At 43.8% G+C, this 12,793-nt stretch overlaps 1 protein-coding gene across 1 annotated transcript in view; it reads left to right on the top strand.

Moving 5' to 3' along the window:
* The window catches only part of LOC121278118 (dynein heavy chain 8, axonemal-like), a 2,067,071-nt gene that overhangs the window by 1,486,300 nt on the left and 567,978 nt on the right, over positions 1-12,793 (top strand). The window contains 1 exon segment of the mRNA XM_041188205.1: positions 5,878-6,020. Coding sequence (XP_041044139.1) covers positions 5,878-6,020 — 143 coding nt within the window.

A 12,793-nucleotide genomic window follows, 5' to 3' on the forward strand; every position in this document is an offset into this window, starting at 1 on the left:
ATTGTATTCAACTACAATCTGTAATTTCATGGCCTGGCATATTCCTCCCTCTACAGTTACCACCAAGTCAAGCAATTAACTGTGATTCATTAAGGAGTGCCGGAGAACATACAAATGCAAAAAAGCTTAATCTTTTCCACTGATGTGTTGGGCTCACTCATCATTGAGAATGGGCCTATTTGTGGGGTCTCTTTCTCAGTTAGTTGTTTAATTGTACACTACGATTCACAAATGGATGTGGCAATTCAACAGAGCTTAGATCTAATCCATTGGTTGTGGGATCATTTAGCTGTGTCTTTCATATACTGCTTCCGCTGTTTAGGTAAAAGCAAAATACTGCGGATGCTGGAAATCTGAAACAAAAACAAATATAGCTGGACAAACTCAGCAGGTCTGACAGCATCCGTGGAGAGGAATACAGTTAATGTTTCGAGTCCATATGACTCTTCATCAGAACTAAGGAGAAATAGAAATGAGGTGAAATATAAGCTGGTTGAGGGGGTTGGGACAGATAGAGCTGGATGGAGGGCCAGTGATAGGTGGAGGCAAAGAAGACATTGCCAAATATGTCTTAGACAAAAGGACAAAGGGGTGTTGACAGTGGTAATATTAGCTAAGGAATGTGCTAATGGTGACATTAAGGGTAGAAAGCAGGACGAGCAAGTGACAGATAGCCCTAGTGGGGATAGGGTCGGGGGAAAGGATCGAAATAGGCTGAGAGGTGGAGATAAAACAATGGATGGAAATAAATTTAAAAATAATAAAAATAGATGGGAAAAGAAAAATATATAAAAAATATATTTTAAAAATTATAAATTGTTGGAAAAGTGGGTTTCGGAAAGGGGGTGGGGATCGAGGAAAGAGTTCATAATCTGAAGTTGTTGAACTCAATGTTAAGTCTGCAAAGTTGCAAAGTGCCTAATTGGAAGATGAAGTGCTGTTCCTCCAGTTTGTGTTGAGCTTCACTGAACATTGCAGCAGGCCAAGGACAGACATGTGGGCATGAGAGCAGGATGGAGTGTTGAAATGGCAAACGACAGGGAGGTCTGGGTCATGCTTGCGGACAGACCGGAGGTGTTCTGCAAAGCGGTCACCCAGTCTGTGTTTGGTCTCTCCAATGTAGAGGAAGCGGAATTGGGAGCATCGAATGCAGTAGACTAAATTGAGGGAAGTGCAAGTGAAGTGCTGCTTCACTTGAAAGGATTGTTTGGGCCCTTGGATGGTGAGGAGGGGGGAAGTAAAGGGGCAGGTATTGCACCTTCTGTGGTTGCATGGGAAGGTGCTATGGGTGGGGGTTGATGTGTAGGGGGTGATGGAGGAGTGGAGCAGGGTGTCCCAAAGGGAATGGTCCCTACAGAATGCCGACAGTGGGGGGGGGGGGTGAAGGGAAGATGTGTCCCCTCACCCCACCCCCACTAGGGCTATCTGTCACTTGCTCATCCTGCTTTCTACCCTTAATGTCAACGTTAGTACATTCCTTAGCTAATATCATCACCATCAACACCCCTTTGTCCTTCTGTCTATGACATCTTTGGCAATTCTTCTTTGCTTCCACCTATCACCCTCCCTCTAGCCAGCTCTACCTGTCCCACCCCCCTCAACCAGCTTATATTTCACCTCATTTCTGTTTCTCCTTAGTTCTGATGAAGAGTCATACAGATTCAAAACGTTAACTGTATTCCTCTCCACAGATGCTGTCAGACCTGCTGAGTTTTTCCAGCTATTTTTGTTTTTACCTCATTTTTAGGTATGTCTTGTGCTGTTCCTGGCATGCAAAACAGCACCCTTCATTAAGATGGAGTTGATTCCCCTGGCTTGGTGGTAATGGTAGAGTGAGGGGCCTTACAGATTTATGCTCCGGAGTCTTCTCATAAACGGTAGTGGGCATTTAGCCAGAGGAGGAGGTTCCACAAACCTCCCCATCCTCAATGATGAGGGAGCCAAACACCAAGGCTGAAACAGTCTTCAGCCAGAAGCACCAAATGGATGATTCATCTTGGACCCCTCCAGAGGTCCCAAGCATGACAGATGTCTTCAGTCAATTCAATTAACTCCATATGATATCAAGAAATGGCAGAAGACACTGGATCTTGCGAAGGCTATTGGCCCTGACAAAATTCCAACAGCAGTAGTGAAGAATTTTGCTCCAGAACTGGCCGTGCCTTTAGGCAAGCCATTCCAGTACAGTTGCAACACTGGCATCTACGCAGCAATGTGGAAAATTGCTGAGGTAGGTCCATTGCACAAAAAGCAGGACAATTTCAACCCAGCCAATTACTGCCCCATCAGTCTACTCTTGATCCTCAGTAAAGCGGCAGAAAGTGTTGGCGACAATGCTACAAAGTGGCACATTCACATCGATAACCTGCTCATTGGCACTCAGGGCCACTCAGCCCTTTATCTCATTACAGCCTTAGTCAAACATGGGCAAAGAACTGAACTCAAGATGTGACGTGACAGTGATTGCCCTTGACATCAAGGCAGCATTGACTGTGTGTGGCATCAAGGAGCCCGAGCAAAACTGAAGTCAGTTGGAATTGGGGGAACCTCTTCCCTGATTGGAGTCATCCTCAGCACAAAGGAAGGTAGTTGTGGCCGTTGGAGGTCAATCATCTAAGTCCCAGGACATCACTGCAGGAGTTCCTCAGGGTAATGTCCTAGGCCCAACCATCTTCAACAGCTTCATCAGTGACCGTCCTTCCATTATAAGGTCAGAAGTGAGGATGTTCACAAATGATTGCACAATATCCTGCACCATTCATGACTCCTAAGATACCAAAGGAGTCCATGTCCAAATGCAGCAAGACTTGGACAACAATCAGTGTTGGACTGATAAGTGGGAATAACAGTCACACCACAACAAGTGCTAGGCAATGACCATCTCCAACAAGAGAGAATCCAACCATCTCCCCTTGACACTCAATGGCATTACCATCACTGAATCCCCCACTATCAACATCCTGGGGTTACCATTGACCAGAATCTGAACTGGACTAGCCATTTAAATACTATGGCTACAATAGCAGGTCTGAGGCTGGGAATTCTGTGGCGAATAACTCACCACCTGACTCTCAAAAGCCTGACCACCATTTACAAGGCACAAGCCTGGAATGTGATGGAATACTCTCCACTTGCCTGGGTGAGTGCAGCTCCAACAACACTTAGAAGCTCAACATGATCCAGAACATAGCAGTCTGCTTGATTTACACCCCATCCACCACTTTAAGCAGTCACTCTCTCCATACCCAGCTTACAGCGGCAGCAATGTGTAGCATCTACAAGATGCACTACAGCAACTCACCAAAGCTCCTTCGACAACATCATCCAAATCCGTGACCTCTACCACCAAGAAGAAAAGGAGAGCAGATATATGGCAATGCCACCAACAAAATTTCCCTATTCTGACATGGGGCTGTACCATTGTTCCTTCACTGTTGCTGAGTCAAAATCATTGAACTCCCTCCCTAAGCACTGTGGAATGCATCTACACCACATGAGCTGTAGGGGTTTAATGAAGGCAGTTCACCACCAGCTTCTCAGTGGCTAAAAGAGATGGCCAATAAATGCTGGCCTTGCCAGTGATGCTCACATCCCAAGAAAGAAAATAAAATAAAAAAGGATTAATAACAAGAAAAAGTAATTACATCAAATGAAACTTCCTTCCCTCTGACCTGCCCTCCAATTATATTTTTCTTCAGTAAAGAGACAAACCAAGTTAATGGGCTGGATTTTCCAGCAGGCTTTGTAACCCCAATCTCAGGACCGAATGGGGGTCTCATGTGCACATGGAGGCAATGAAACAAGGGCACAATCTTCTGGGAGGCAGTGTCCTAATTGGCTGACTCAATGCTGACCATCCTATTTAAGATGGTGGTGGGCTCCCGATGCTGAAGGCCCGATTAGAGTTTTAAGCTTCAGCAGCCCACTGGGAGAGGGGCACTGCAGAGGTGTCCTGGGGACTGTGAGGACACCTCAACACACAGGCGTCTCTGCAGGCCAACACAGAAGGTCTGCACTGAGTACTGAAGCCAGTAGGGACATTGGAATGGAGGAGCTATCCCTCCAGATGTCGAAATTGACTGCAATTTTGTTTTTTCATCCATGCGACCCTGTCATTGAAGCATGAAGTCTCTGGCTCTGATGGCCCTCAGGCTGCCTTCAATGAGATGGCTGTCTCAGCACATGCAGGGGACTGCTCCGCTAGTTCATTGTTCATAATCATAGCCTTAACTGTCCCAATTGGCTGACCATGTCTTTATAGAGGACAGCCAATCCTGTTAGCAGCAGGAATATGTCAGAGAACCATTCCAAAGCAACTTCCCCACTATTCCCAACCACCATCCCCACCTCCAACCCCACTTCCACATGACCAGTAAGATTCAGACTAAAATCGCAATATTTTGCTTTTATATTTTCCTTCTTCTGTGCGTCTAATTGTTGCTTGAAGCAATTTATAATAATTTCTTTAATGCCCTTTCCTGCTAAATAATTACACAACTCATTACCATTGGAGTGAGAAAGGTTCATTGGACCTTTTTTCTTTCAGTCATTCATTCCTGGGATGTGGGCATCACTGGCTATGCCAGCATTTATTGCTCATCATTAATTGCCCATGAGAAGGTGGTGGTGAGCTGCACCCACAGTGCTGTTAGGCAAGGAATTCTAGGAGTTTGACCCAGCGACGGTGAAGGAACGGATGGTGTGTTCCAATTCAGGATGGTGTGAGGTTTGTAGCGGAACCTGCAGGTGTTCCCATATATCAGCTGCTTGTCCATGTGACAGAGATCATGGGTTTTGAAGGTACTGTTGAATTAGCATTTGTGATTGCTGCAGTGCATCTTGTAGATGGTACACACTGATGCTACTGTGCGTCAGTGGTGGAGGGAGTGAATGCTTCAGGTGGTGGATGGGGTGCCAGTCAAGTGGCTGCTTTGTCCTGGATGGTGTTGAGCTTCTTGAGTGTTGGTGGAGCTGCACTCAACCAGGCAAGTGGAGAGTATTCCATCACACTCCTGACTTGTGCCCTGTAGATGGTGGACAGGCTTTGGGAAGTGAGGAAGTGAATTACTCACCACAGAATTCCCAGCCTCTGGCCTGCTCTTGTAGCTACAGCATTTATATGGCTGGTACAATTCACTTTTTGGTCAATGGTAACACCATGATGTTGGTAGTGGGGGATTCAGCAATGATAGCCCCATTAAATGTCAAGGGAAGATGGTTAAAATCTCTTTCGTTGGAGATGGTGATTGCTTGGCATTTGTGTGGCGCAAATGTTATTTGCCACTTGTCAGCCCAAGCCTGCATGTTGTCCAGGTCTTGCTGCATATGGACACGAACTTCTTCGGTATCTGAGGAATCGTAAATGGTGCTGCACATTGTGCAATCATCGGTGAATGTCCCCACTTCTGATCTTATGATGGAAGGAAGGTCATTGATGAAGCAGCTGAAGATGGTTGGGCCAAGGACACTACCCTGAGGAACTCCTGCAGTGATGTCCTGGAACTGAGATGTTTGAGTGCCAACAACTACAACCACCTTCCTTTGTGCTAGGTATGACTCCAACCAGCGGAGGGTTTTCCCTTATTCCCATTGACTCCAGTTTTGCTGGGGCCCCTTGATGCCACACTCGGTCAAATGTGGCCTTGATGTCAGGGCCAGTCACTCTCACCTCACCACGTTTAACAAATGTTTCGCATCACTCCAGACAAGTTTAAAGTTTCAAAGTGATTCATTTCAATGCTTCAAAAAATAAATCTAGAAATATTTTTATGTACATTTTAAGGCAGGTCATAATGACTAGGGATAATTCAACATTTAGACTGAATTGCAGCATAACTTCCTTGTTTGAACAGTATTCTGCATTGTTTGTTTTATCAGGTGAATGGCAGCACTGGAGAGTTTGGGTTCAGGAATACCTTTATCCAACCGACAATGTGCCAGACTATAATTCAATCCTAGTACCAAATGTTGACAATGTTAGGACTAACTTTCTTGTGGACATCATCTCTAAACAAAATAAGGTAAATGCAGGATAAAGGAGCTTTGTTGTCATGTTTGATAATCATAGCTAAACAAAATAAGGTAAGTGCATAGTAAAAGATCTTTGATGTTATGTCTGATACATGTAGTATACATGGCTAGAAATCTGATTTTTCCTGGAAATGGAAGCACAGATGCTCACTGTGTTTCATGCTGTCTGTAAATTACAGTTACACAGGTGCCAGCTAGTGCAATGTTTCAGTGGTGATCGTTGTCTGTCTGCCTGCCTATCAGGGGATTTGGATAATGGATAACGGAGGTGCATTCTGGCAACTGTAGGTAGAAAACAATGGTTAACAGTTAATAGATATAGCAACACTGAGATGGTAGTCAAGGTATTTGATGCTGTCTTCGAGGCCCACAGGATAGTGGACTGAAGGAGGGGCATCATCTTCTCTCCAGGGACACCAGCTTAGGAGACAGTGGAAAGTAGCCACAGAGCCTGTCAATTCCAGCAGGTTAGCACCCAGGATACGATTGCAATGCCAGAAAAAGTTCAATAGCATAACTAGAGCTGTTAGAATAGAAATACCGCTCTCTTATTCCCTACTAACATCTTTACCACCTGCAGGCTCACTACTTACAATACTCACCCCAAAATATGTTTGTTTTGTTGGAAGACAGTATTATTTCAATCCAAGGCCAAGCCTTTGTAAACTAAAGCACTAGTGTATTTTGCTGGCCTGTAGTATCTCTCTTGTTTCTCTCATTAACAGTTGTTTTCATCTCTTGTGTTGGCAAGTTCAGTAAGTTTAATTTTAAAAAACTGACAAAAAAGCATTTAGCCCATCAGTACTATTCCTAGTTTCCTAAGGCATGCTGGTTGAATGTCAAGCTTAAAAATTATGTCAAAAGGCTTTTTTTTTGTCCTACACCCTCTCTCTCCTAAAATAATTGTAAAATTTTGTGCAGAATTTGATTTACTTTACTCCATACTTGTAGCTGCTACTATCTGCTTTACCAATCTTTTCTGCTTTTTGCATATTTCCCATTCACTACTCCCGAACCATCTGACTACCTCCTGACCCATCTGACTACCCCTCCTGACCCAACCCAGCTATGATCCGACTCAACCTTACTGTCCTCTAACTATTGGAATACCTCCCCCACCCCATTGGAAAGGCGCCTTGAGGTAGCAGTGATCATATCTTGATTGAATTTTGCATTCAGTTTGAGGAAGTGAAGACTGGGTCTAAGATTAGTGTTTTAAATTTAAATAAAGGCAAGTACAAGGGTTTGATGACGGAGCTGGCTAAAGTGAACTAGGAAAGTAGGTTAAGGGCTAGGTAAGTAGAAATCTAGTGGCGGACATTTAATGAGACATTTCATAACATTCAGCAAAGATCCATTCCAGTGAGAAAGAGACACTCTAGGGGACAAATGCACTATCCATGGCTAACTAAAGAAGTTAAAGGTAGTGGCAAATTGAAAGAGAAAACATATAAATTCTGAAAAGATAAGTGGTCTGTCAGAAGAGTGGACAGAATTTAAAAACCAGCAAAGAATGACTTAATAATGAGAGAGAAATTAAAGTCTGAGAGAAAGCTAGCTCAAAATATAAACACTGATAGTAAGAGTTTTTATAAGTATTTAAAAATGAAAAACTAAAGCCAGCATGTGGCTTGTAGAGAATAAGTCTGGGGAATTAATAATGGGAAATGAGGAAATGGTTGAAGTATTGAACAGATTTGTGTCCCTATTTTCACTATAGCAGACACAATCAACATCCCAGAAATATTTATAAATCAGTAGGTGAAAGGGAGGGAGGAACATAAAACAATTACAATTACTAAGAAAAAGGTACTGAGAAAACTATTAGAACTAAAGGCTGACAAGTCACCAGGACCTGATGGACTTCATTCTAGGATCCTAAAAGAAGCGGCTGCAGAGATAGTAGATGTATTGGTTGTAATTTTCCAAATTGCCTAAATTCTGGAAAGGTCCAATCAGATAGAAATAACTGCAAATGTAAATTCTCTATTCAATAAAGGAAGAAGACAAAAAGCAGGTAATTATAGGCCAGTTAACCTAACATCTGTCACAAGGAAAATGCTAGAATCTATTATTAAGGTTATAGCAGGGCACTTAGAAAATCTTAATGCAATTAGGCAGAGTCAATATAGTGAAAGAAAAACCATGCTTGACTAATTTATTACAGTTCTTTGAGAAAGTAACAAGCAATGTTGATAAAGGGGAACCTGTAGATGTGGTGTATTTGGATTTCCAAAAGGTATTTGATGAGGTGCCACATCAAAGGTTACTACACAAAATAAGAGCTTATGGTGTAGGGAATAACATATTATCATGGATAGAGAATTGGTTGGCCAACAGGATGCAGAGAGTAGTGATAAATCCGTAGTTTTATATGTTGCCAAGTTGTAACCGGTGGAGAGTCACAGGGTTCAGGAGGCTCAACTATTTACAATCTGTATAAATGACTTGGATGAAGGGACCAAATGTATGGTTGCTGATGATGCAAAGATAAGTCGGGAAGTAAATTGTGAGGAGGACATAACCTATCTAAATCATTTGTAGAATGCTTAAGTGAGTGGGTAAAAACTGGCAGATGAAGTATAATGTGGGAAAATGTGAACTTGTCCAATCTGACAGATATGATAGAAAAACAGTATATTCTCTAAATGGAGAAAGATTGTAAAACTCGGAGGTACAGAGGGATCTGGGTGTCCTGGTAGATGAATCAGGAAAAGTTAGTATGCAGGTAGATCAAGTGATTGAGAGGGCAAATGGAACATTGGTGTTTATTGCAAGGTGTATGGAACATAAAAATAGGGAAATTTGGCTACAATTGTATAAGGTGTTAGTGAGACGACATGTGCAGTACTATGTACAGTTTAGGTCTCCTTACTTCAAAATGGATATAATATCATTTGAAGTAGTTCAGAGAAGGTTCACTTAACCAGATGAGCCATGATCTTATCACATGGCAAGCTCAAGGGGAGAATTGCCTTTGCCTGTTCCTAATTTGCATGTCCGTAGGTATGTTTGTATGTTTCCTCAGGTCACGGAATTGGCACCCAGAGACAGTCCCTACCCCTGCTTTCCACCCCCCAAAGTGAAAATTCTGCCCACAGTTCCCATGAAATCCCAGGCCCACATCACCCTTGCTCCATAATTTCCCACCTGTCAATCTCTCTTGCTACATACCATCACAGTACCCTTTTGGCCAAAATCTTGAAGTAAAAGCCACCAACCGAAAGAAGTATTTCATAACAACTTTATTCAACAGTGTTTCCAATGATGCATCCATTCAATAATGAACTATTCACTCTTGTGCATTCCTTTAGTGTTTGTCTTGTGAGTACCTTTGTATTGTCTAGCGCCCCAATGCAGTTCTATCCCAGTTGCCGCAGCATGGCTTGTGGAAAACTACTGACTTTCACTGGAGGAGAATGCAAATGGCGTTTTTTTTTTCATTCATTCATTTGTTGTGGGTATCACTGACTAGGCCAGCATATATTGCCTTGCTGGGTGAGCTCAAACAGCTCTGGATCTTGAGGGTGAGGCTTTGGACTGCACCATCTCACATGGATATAGCAGTTTGGGCTGGTTGACTGAGGGGCAACAGCAAGGTGGAGTGGCACTGATGGAAGCATGAATACTGTTTTCCAGAGAGAGGAGGGTAGGTATGTGTTCCATGGAACCACAGCCACTCCTCTGGCACAGTGACTCAACAATCCAAGTAATCTGCTGGATCATAGATTACTGAACAGAGCCTGCATGATGCAATGGATACAGGTATCAGTAGCTATGGTGAAAGCAATTAGAGCCTACATAGCACCATAAAACATGAGGCATTTAGCCTGTTCTATCATTCAATATTATGGCTGATCCGCAACGTGTTTCCATGTATCTACGTTTTCCCCATTTCCCTTAATAGTTTTGATTAACAAAATATATAAATCTCAGTTTTATAATTAACAATTGATCTAACATCAATTGCCAGTTACAAATAAGACTTCCAATGCCTAACACCCTTTATATCTAGAATTGTTCCCTCATTTCAGTCCTGAAAGATGTAGCTCAAATTTTTGACAATGTTCTCCAGTCCTAAACTTTCCCTGCGTAAATATTTTTTCTCTATCTACCTTTCTGTTACATTTGGTCCCTTCATCCAAGTTATTGATATAGATTGTGACACTCCACTAGTTACATCTTGCCAACCCAAAAATGACTCATTTATCCCTATTCTCTGCTTCTTGTTAACTAACAAATCCTTTATCCCTACTAATATGTTACACCCTACAACATGAACTCTTCTTTTGTGTAGTAACTTTTGATGTGGCAGCTTATCAAGTGCCCTTTGGAAATCCAAGTACACCATGTCACAGAATCACACAGTGCAGAGGGAGGCCATTCAGCCCATCGTGTCTGCAACACTCTCCAAATGAGCAATTCCCTTAGTGCCATTCTCCTGCCTTCTCCCCATGACCCTACACATTCTTGATTTTCAGAAAACAGTTTAATTCTCTTTCAAATGCTTCAAATGAACACTCTCAGACAGTGATTCCATAATTTTTTATTCATTCATGGGATGTGGGCTTCCCTGGCTGGGCCAGCATTTATTGCCCATCCCTAGTTGCCCTTGAGAAGGCGGTGGTGAGCTGCTTTCTTGAACCACTGCAGTCCATATGGGTAGGTAGACCCACAGTGCTGTTAGGAAGGGAGTTCCAGAATTTTGACCCAGTGACACTGAAGGAACGGTGATATATTTCCAAGTCAGGATGGTGAGTGACTGGGAGGGGAACTTCCAGGTGGCGATGTTCCCATCTATCTGCTGCCTTTGTCCTTCAAGATGCCAGTGATCATGGGTTTGGAAGGTGCTGTCTAACGAGCCTTTGTGAACTCCTGCAGTACATCATGCAGATGGTACACATTCCTGTTACTGTGCATTGGTGGTGGAGGGAGTGAATGTTTGTGGAAGGGGTGCCAATCAAGCAGGCTGCTTTGTCCTGGACAGTGTCAAGCTTCTTAAGTTTTGTGGAGCTGCACTCATCCAGGCAAGTGGGGAGTATTCCATCACACTCCTGACTGGTGCCTTGTGAGTGGTGGACAGGATTTGGGTAGTCAGGAGGTGAGTTACTCATCACAGGATTCCGAGTCTCTGGCCCGCTTTTATAGCCACAGTATTTATATGGCTAGTCCAGTTCAGTTTCTGGTCAATAGGTCAAGATGTTGAAAGCGGGGGATTCAGTGATGGTAATGCCATTGAACATCAAGGGGCAATGGTAGAATTCTCTCTTGTTGGAGATGGTCATTGCCTGGCACTTGTGTGGTGCGAATGTTACTTGCCACTTGTCAGCCCAGGCCTGGATATTGTCCAGGTCTTGCTGCATTTGGACGTCGACTGCTTCAGTATCTGAGAAGTCACAAATAGTGTTGAACATTGTGCAATCCTGTGCAATCATCAGCAAACATCCTCACTTCTGAACTTATGATGGAAGGAAGGTCACTGATGAGGCAGCTGAAGATGGTTGGGGTGAGGACACTACCCTGAGGAACTCCTGCAGTGATGTCCTGGAGCTGAGATGGCTGACCTCCAACAACCACAACCAATCTTCCTTTGTGCTAGATATGCCTCCAACCAGTGGAGAGTTTTTCCCTTGATTCCCATTGACTCCAGTTTTTCTAGGGCTCCTTGATGCCACACTCAGTCAAATGCAGTCTAGATGCCAAGTGCAGTCACTCTCACCTCTAAGGCTTTAATGAGGTTAGGAGCTGAGTGGCTCTGGTGGAAGCCAAACTGGGTGTCAGTGAGCAGGTTATTTCTAAGCAAGTGCCACTTGGTAGTACTGTTGATGACCCCTTCCATTACTTTACTGATGATCGAGAGTAGACTGATGGAGCGGTAATTGGCCAGGCTGGATTTGTCCTGCTTTTTGTGTACTGGACATACCTGGGCAATTTTCCACATAGCCGGGTAGGTGCCAGTTTGTAGCTGTATAGGAACAGCTTGGCTAGGGGCGCGGCAAGCTCTGGAGCACAAGTCTTCAGTACTATTGCCGGAATGTTGTCAGGGCCCATAGCCTTTGCAGTATCCAGTGCCTTCAGCCATTTCTTGATATCACATGGAGTGAATCAAATTGGCTGAAGACTGGCATCTGTGCTGCTGGGGACATTTAGGGGATGCAGAGATGAATCATCCACTCGGCACTTCTGGCCGAAGATTGTAGCAAATCCTACTGATGTGCTGGGTTCCCCCATCATTGAGGATGGGGATATTTGTGGATGCTCCTCCCCAGTGCGTTGTTTAATTGTCCACCACCATTCACGACTGCTTCCAACCTTGAAGGGGCCCAAAACTTCTGCCTTTATGATCTGCTCACAAATAGTCCTTCTAGGGAAGTGGTCTCCAATGTCTTCTCCTTCCCACTTCTTCCTCTTCTGCTATTCACCTTCCAATGTAACCTCCAAAGGCCTAGTAACAATGGCTTCACCCTCAAGAGTACGGTTGTGGAAGATGCACAGACTACCATAAACATGTCAAGATGTTGCAACAAATGTTGGACAGCTCCCACCTCTATTCCGAATGCTCCAGAAAGTGGAAACATTGTTCCAGGATGCCCATGTTCTGCTTTCTGTTCACACGTGGTCAGATGCTGGAGGGGAATCAGGAGCAAAGTATGGCCCTTGTCACTAATCTGCCAGCCCCTGAATCCCTTGCTAAAAGGATCTAATGGTCATGCTTTACCAGAGATGGTACAAAATTACAACCACCCGATGACTTATTGGGCAG

Source organism: Carcharodon carcharias, chromosome 5 (assembly GCF_017639515.1).
Source record: "Carcharodon carcharias isolate sCarCar2 chromosome 5, sCarCar2.pri, whole genome shotgun sequence".
Classification (NCBI taxonomy): Eukaryota; Metazoa; Chordata; class Chondrichthyes; order Lamniformes; family Lamnidae; genus Carcharodon; species Carcharodon carcharias.